Source organism: Sitodiplosis mosellana, unplaced genomic scaffold (genome assembly GCF_009176505.1).
Source record: "Sitodiplosis mosellana isolate CC-2019 unplaced genomic scaffold, AAFC_SMos_1.0 Smas_scaffold_720, whole genome shotgun sequence".
Taxonomy (NCBI): domain Eukaryota; kingdom Metazoa; phylum Arthropoda; class Insecta; order Diptera; family Cecidomyiidae; genus Sitodiplosis; species Sitodiplosis mosellana.
In genome coordinates, this window is record NW_022595962.1 from 1 (window position 1) to 7,719 (window position 7,719).

General features: G+C 37.7%; 1 protein-coding gene across 1 annotated transcript; it reads right to left on the reverse strand.

Moving 5' to 3' along the window:
* Positions 1-3,833: 3,833 nt before the first annotated feature.
* On the reverse strand, positions 3,834-5,636 carry LOC129570939 (ATP-dependent DNA helicase PIF1-like; the record flags this gene model as incomplete). Its single annotated transcript, XM_055450664.1, has 2 exons — positions 5,265-5,636; positions 3,834-5,019 (listed from the first exon to the last, which is right to left on the reverse strand). Coding segments are annotated over exons 1-2 (1,558 nt in total), but the record flags the coding sequence as incomplete, so codon positions are not given.
* Positions 5,637-7,719: the final 2,083 nt, after the last annotated feature.

Here is a 7,719-nt window from a genome sequence, read left to right on the forward strand (position 1 = left end):
CAAAGTCATTTTGTTGAGTGCGGTCAGTACAATTGCGATTTGTGTGTGTGTTTGAGAGAGAGAGAGAGAGAGAGAGAGAGAGAGAGAGAGAGAGAGAGAGAGTGAGAGAGAGAGAGTGTGTGAGAGAGAGTGTGTTAGTAATATTCTATTACATACATAACTATACTACTAATACAAACATAATTCTTTTATGTCGTCATATTATAATGTATATTTTGTTGATATCCACGACATTCAAATCGTGAACCCAAGTAAGATTTTTGAACAAAACAGCTTCAGATGGATGTACAGTGAACCGAGTTTGCCCAGTTTCGATCGCTTCACAGCCGTTCGGAAGATAATTTCGGCTAGTCAATTCTTGTGCGCACCGTCGACGAGAGATTGATTCAGTTTCATGACAATGGTGAAAAATTCCTCGTCTGGATCGTCTTCTTCTTCGTTTTTCCGGAATTTGCTGTGATTTTGTTTCTTGCTTCCGGTTGACGGTTTACCTGTTGATTTTGATCCATCAACAACACTCTTGCCTTTTCCCGCTGATGACAATGTTGTCGCTGGCGTTGCAATTCACGTGAAATCGTGGAGATGGTCAGATTTTGCTTCAACATCTGTCATTCGAGCCCGGTCACACGTTCGATCAACGCAGCGTTCAACGTCGGAGACCACCTGATCCATTATATCGGCGGGGTGACCGATAATATGTATATCAGTTTGATACACAATGTTAGTTTGGATGCTTGAAAACTATTTTTCAAACGTTTAGTTTGTCCGAAGTCAATTGTCCGAACTGTAAGTTGACACCTTTGGCGGGATCACCATCGACGGAATAGTCGAAATTTGTTTGATCCAGGTCATTAATTAATTAGTCGTTTGTGTGAATTCTACAAAATATGCAAAGTGTCAAATATTTTACAGAATCCATATTGGTATTCGTGTATATTTCTCTGTGTGTATTGTATATACAGTGAGCGCCAAAAATTTTGGCACATTTAGTTTTTTCAGTTTTTATACACCACAGGCCATAAGTTTGGATACCCCTATGAATGAATTTGGCCCAAAATTTTTAAATTTCAAACCGCTTGTCCAATTTCAACGTGCTATACGTCGTTGGAAAGGTCTCGGAGAGTACGTATCATTTTTGGTATTAAACATCAAAATCGGCCAGCTTTTAGCCAAGATATGGCTGATTGAAGATTTCGGCCAAAAATTACAAACGGCCATATCTTGGCCAAACGCCGGCCGATTTTGATGTTTAATACCACAAATCACATCTACTTTTCAAGACCTTTCCAATGGCATATATAACTTTTTAATCCGATGGCCCGTTTAAGACTTCGATTTTGGCTCCCACAGCTCAAAGGCCAAAATATGGCCATAGGCCGGCCAAATTTTATCTCCCAAATCATCCATTCGGTCAGAATTTCGATATATTTTCATATCCAATACTAAATTTCAAGTGAAAATGTTCAAAAAACGTAGAAACAAACGTTTCACGGGTATCCAAACTTATGGCCTGTGGTGTATATATTTATTGTTGTTTTAACAAAATTTCTTTTATGGTTTTATGAAACGAGTAGAAATATATAAATTCATAATCTTTTTTTCGAATTTAATTTACCGTTACTGTCTAGAAGAATCTAAATTTGGCCAAATTTTGGCCACTTCCATATGTTTTTTGATTGTTGGCCAATGGTTTCACATGACCGTAATTTGACCAAATGGCCGCCGATTTGATTGTGCTTTAGCACTAAATGCATCTACTTTCAAAGACGTTTCCAACTGTATATGTTTTATTTTAATCACATGGCCGGCTTTAAAAATACAGGGTGGTCAAAAATACAAAAAACCACATTTTGGCCATATGCCGGCCAGCTTTATGACTTAAGGCCATCATTAAAATGCAAAACAAAGTACCGGAATCTTTGATTTAGGTCACCATCTTCATTTAAAAGCCAAATACCGACAATTAATTATGAGATATTCAAGATTTTGACCATTTTTCCCAAAGTGTGCCATAACTTTTGACGCGTGATTTTTGATTTTTGTCATTTATCTACAGTAACGGTAAATTAAATTCGAAAAAAAGATTATGAATTTATATATTTCTACTCGTTTCATAAAACCATAAAAGAAATTTTGTTAAAACAACAATAAATATATATAAAAACTGAAAAAACTAACTGTGCCAAAAATTTTGACGCTCACTGTATACATGAAATTGAGTGTGTTTATTTTTGACTATGTTGTCGGCGCAACTGTTGTTGTTGTTGGCGCACTCGTTGTCGAAACGCAACTGTTGTCTTTTTTGTTAAATCTCCGATTATTTATGTATCGAAAAAAGAATGAAAGTAAAAGACGGAATCGAATGAAAATTTAAATGAATTCAATGCGAGCAGAAATTGATTTTGAAAAAACGCACACTCAATTTCCGATCGAAATTTTCGATCAAAAAGTGTACGAAACACACTAATCGCATTCAAAACCCACTTCAAATTTTCATTTTATTGGGCTATTTCGATTATTAATTGTGTGTTTTTTCAAGTCAATTCGTAATTGCTTTGATTGAAATCAATTAGAAAGTCCACAAAACAAATCAAAGGAAAACCAAAACTACCAAATGATAAAAATTACAAACATAAATTTACCTATAAAATAAGATTTCTATCAAGAAAAACATGGAAAAACAGAAAATATCGCATGAAAACATTTCAAGGAGAAATCGCATTTGAAAGCGGCAATGATGACAGTACAAATTTGGCCGTTGAACTTGGCAGTCACTTGTTGTTCCTTTTTCCCATTGTATTTTGCATTAATGCGTGAAAATGTTTCTAATTAGAATCGTATTTTTCATTCTAAAGAGGCGTCAGCTGATCGATCTTCGGAGCATCGCTCATCACAGTAGTGAACGTTGCATACGACAAACAATGGCGTATAATCGTTTCGTTCGCATTGCTGTGGTGAATGATGAACAAAACAAATATATATAGAAGAAATGTTGAGTCATATGTGCCACATTTGAATGGTTTTGATTCTTTGCACGGTATTGATGTGTTTCCTGAGACCATCCTTCCTTTGTGCAACGTAGTTACATAGATAGCATTTGTGTGGTTTCAATTTCTTGTGAACATCGATAATGTGCACCGTCAGATGATTTTTCTGCGTGCAGCATAATGACAGAAATGTAACTCATACTATCCATCTCCAGCTGTTGTTTCATCCTATCGAGGAAAGTGATTACGGTTCATGTGGTTTTTCAGTTTATTTTCAAAAACAATTGCCATAAGAGCTAGAAAAAACATTCTGATTGTGTATGCACTACATACTATGCACACGTAGCTAACATCGCGTTCAAAGTAGATGTGTGGCGCACACAGCTCTTGTATTTTTGGTGTGGGGGCATTTTTCTTTTTTTCCGAGACGTCGACGATAACGCACACATTTTAATATATAGAAAATTTAATCACTGGCAGCTCTGGCAACAACAGCCTGATGATCTGGACCCATCGAGTACAATTTGGAATATATTCCAAATTCTATAGATAGATAGATGGGTGAGGGCAAAAGTGAGACTTATACTCACCGCATGTACACGAAACAAAAACAGAAGATTTTTTCAAAGTGTAACATCGGCAGAGAATTCTTTGTCGATGTTGCACTTAAAAAAACTGTTTCTTCTGTATTTCAATTAAATATGCTATGAGTATAAGTTTCACTTTTGCCCTCACTCGTTCATATATCGATTAACCAGTTTTTGCAGTGACACATTCAATCCATTCTTACAATATCGATCTACCAACACTGAAAAGCCATTGCTTGGGGCCAATCCTTTTGCTTACCAACTTTCAAATTCAATTGGTAAAAACTAGTGGAAATTGCCGGAACTAGTGGAAATTGTTGTCGGAACAGCCTAATATTATTCGGATCCGAGTAAATTTCATTGGTGACCTTTTGAATGGGAACCCAATCATTGCAAAATCCATCAACATTTATCATGGTGTGATTTACTTCAGACTTGGCTGCCGCACCAACATTCGCTGGAAACTCGATGAATAACATTTTTGGTTGACCGTTTTCGTGCTGAATATATCTCAAAGTGCCGCAAGCTCCATTTACGAGTCCATCTTTTATGTTGATATTCACGGAAATCATGTATTTTATTCCAACTTTAAGCCTCAAATCGTTTGGCAAATTGCCTTGATCGTGTATCGTTCGTTTGCGTAATGAATTCAATGCATATGCCTTCTTGCGCTCTGGAATGTTTTTGTCAACACTGTCGACAGCCTCTACAAGATATTCATTTCCTGGATGATTCGAGATTCTTTCGTTATTATAGCTATCGACATCCTTATTGGCATGAAACAATCGAATGGCTGCAGTTGGGACTCTGTCCTCGCTCACAACGCGAGATTCGAATAGTTTGATGTCTTCGCTAGACATTTTACCTACAGCTAAGTTGTTAAGCGCTGTGATGAATAGCTGCTCGTCTTTTTGTCGCATTATCTCGGTAAGCTCGAAGTATTTAAAATTGCCCCAGAGGTTGCTAAAAATGGCTGTGTCTGAATCTTTGGGTGGCATGAATACCATCTGACCTCTGACTGGTGGCAGTTGCAGCAAGTCACCAACAACAATGATTGAAATTCTTCCAAATGGTTCATTTTGACCTGTGATTTGAACCAATCTCGTGTGCATTTCGCTAAACATTATGTTATCAACCATTGAAATTTCATCAGTGATTCCCAGTCCCAAATCAATCAAATTTGCTCGAATAGTATTTGCAACGTCGTCGGATAGCTGTGGAATTCCAGATTTGGCATCTTTGCGTCTCTTGACTGGCAATGCAAATGCTGTATGAATCGTGGTTCCGTTGATTAAAATCGCTGCTTTACCAGCAAACGCTGTCAATAAAACCTTTATTGTTTCTGGATTACCGCCTGGTAAATTGTCCAAATAATGTGTGATGATCTGATAAATAGTTTCTATCACCTTACTCTTTCCCACGCCAGCAGAACCAGCCAAATATATCTGGAATGGTATACTCCTTAAAATATATTTCGGTCCATTTGACATCAAACGATTATAGCGAAAAACAGAGAAATAAGTGTGAACCAGTCCTAATAAATTGGCAAATTCACTTGCAGAAATTTTTTTGACAGCTCTCACATTACAGAGCTCGCTACATTGCTGAGTTCGCTGCGTTCAGTGTAAGGAAGTCTGGTTTACATTTGTTCATATTTCAAAAAGACCGAAATTTATTTAAAGGAGTATACATCCGATTGTGTTTTGAAGCATTTGTAAATATGCATAACAATCTGTCGCTGTTTTTCGTTGAGAATTTCAAGATTTTTCAACAAATCATCCGTTGGAATCTTCTTTGGCAAGAAATATCGGGAAGGTTTTTGTTCTTTTTCAGAAATTGGCGGCTTTCCTGCTTGTTCCATCAAATCCACAAGATGTTCTTGATCTTTGAGAAATTCTCTTTGTTTTTGATCCATCTGTTCTTCGTCGTCGTCGTCATCTTGAACGCCCTTTTCGATGTGCGCAAGGAGCTGTTTTGACTTTTCCTCGGATAATGACTGATACTTTTTCCAATTGGCTTGAATTACGACTTCATTTTCTGCATACAACTGCTCGCAATCCATCAGCTCGATGTCAGCTCTTTCATTGCGCCATGGCAAAAACAGGAGACACTGCTCTCGATACTAATTTGCAGGATCTTTTACACGAGCATAATGTACATATCGAAGAATTCGTGGCTTCTGTCGTTTGATCAGTGTGATGTGTCCCAATACTCTCTTCTCTCTATATTCGGCAGCATAATCGGCCAAGCACAGATCTTCATATTCGGCACTTCTTTCTGCGTACTTTTCATGGATATTCGGGACAGTAATGTTTGTGTCATCTGGATCCATTTTTGCTAGTTCGGCTGACGTTTTCGTAATGCGAACGCGTTCATCAACTGGACTTGTGTTTATGAATATATTTTCACGGCTAAACTTGCTGTGTTTCATCGATAGGCACATATAAACTGCTTCTTGTGCCGAAATGATGGATGAATTGATGAAGATGTTTGAAAACGTGTGCATTTGTTCAATCAAACTTTTGTTTTCATTTCGAACATCATTGGCGGCCTCTCTCAAGAGCTTGGAAACAGAGCCTTCAGTTTTGGTCAAATACTTCAGGATGTACGATGCAATAGCATATTCATCAAGAACAAATTGAATGTCCACGTTGGATTCAAACAGCTGTAGAATATCTTTGTTGTATGCATTTATACCAACTTCCGTACTCGATCGGCGCAGGAATACTTTGTCATATCTTAAGGAGCTATGAATTGCCAAAATATACTCCTCCTCGGTGCATTGTAGTATTTTGAGTATTTCAGGAAAATCAATTTCTTTTGGCTTTTTGTACAAATGATCATGTATAATTTAATTCGGCCGTACAGTTCGGCTGCAGATTGGCGTGAGGGTTCTTCTTCATCGCAGAATGGACTTAAAATTCGTGTACGTGGCATAACAGGCAATGGAAAATGAAAACGACATTTTTTATTTTGCCCTTGTGTTTTGTAGCAAGTATGCGTGTGACGATGCATTTGAAGTACGATGTACGGACACTCTTTGTCATATTTGCAGGTAATGAACCGATCGATGAATTCTTCAAACAATCTTCGCGACTCTGGATCATTGGGATTATATTTCGGTGCATTTTTTGCCCAATATATACCGTGTTCATGTGGAGAGCCTCGCATTTGGAATTCCACTCGAATGTACGAATCAGTTATTTCGATTTCAGAAAAAACTCCACCCAATTTCTTTATGCATTTCGAGAGGCAATCTGCTTTGTTGTCAAAATATCGGGCGCACATGACAGGATCTCTTCTGATCAAATCAGTGATAACGTTGTCATCCAATTCAGCAGCTTCTTAAAGTGTAATATCTTTTCCAAGATGAAATTTGACAAGAACTTGCAACAATTCAAGCCAAATTCGTTCGCCTGGCGAAATTGTGATGAAAAATGTAGGCGCACCAACTTGTCGAACCATTGCCAGATTCACTTTCTTGATGTTTCCCCAGTATAATGGCGTCCCTCGAACATTCTTCAGAAAATGATACCCATCATTGTGTTTAACTGCGTTTTCCATGAAAGCTTTATTCAAGATATCCTTCGCACAGAACGCTTTGCCATCCTTCGATTTCGTCTTTCTCATACAAGTATAGGTACAAGAGAAACATTCTCTTTCGATTTCCTGTTTGGCCATGAACAGCACTCGAGTTGGCTCACATGACCGCCTATCAGCAGACAATGTACGTGGCTGAGCTCAGCTAGCTATCTGAACGCGTTCAATCTGATTCAGCCGCTGACTAACGCACTGAACAGTGCGCGTTCAATGTGCTCATAACGCGCATCGCTCAGCGCGTTTATGTGGAATGTCATTTACTTTGAGTGTTGAGTGTCACAACTGTCAAAACAGAATTTCTTGTTTGTGAAGCGCATCAATAAATCGATTTCTTCTTTGAATATTTTTTTCAGTATTTTATCTGCACAAAATAGTTTTTTTCTGTTGATTTTCTGCCGAATCTCCGAAATTTATTGCAACGAGTGTCAACGTAAAGGAAATTTGTGATGAAATATCAAATAAAAAGCAAAACAACAAACGTCGGCTGATGTGGACAGCTTATTAGAATCAAATGAAATGATTTTGTCGTAGTTTCTAGTTCCCTA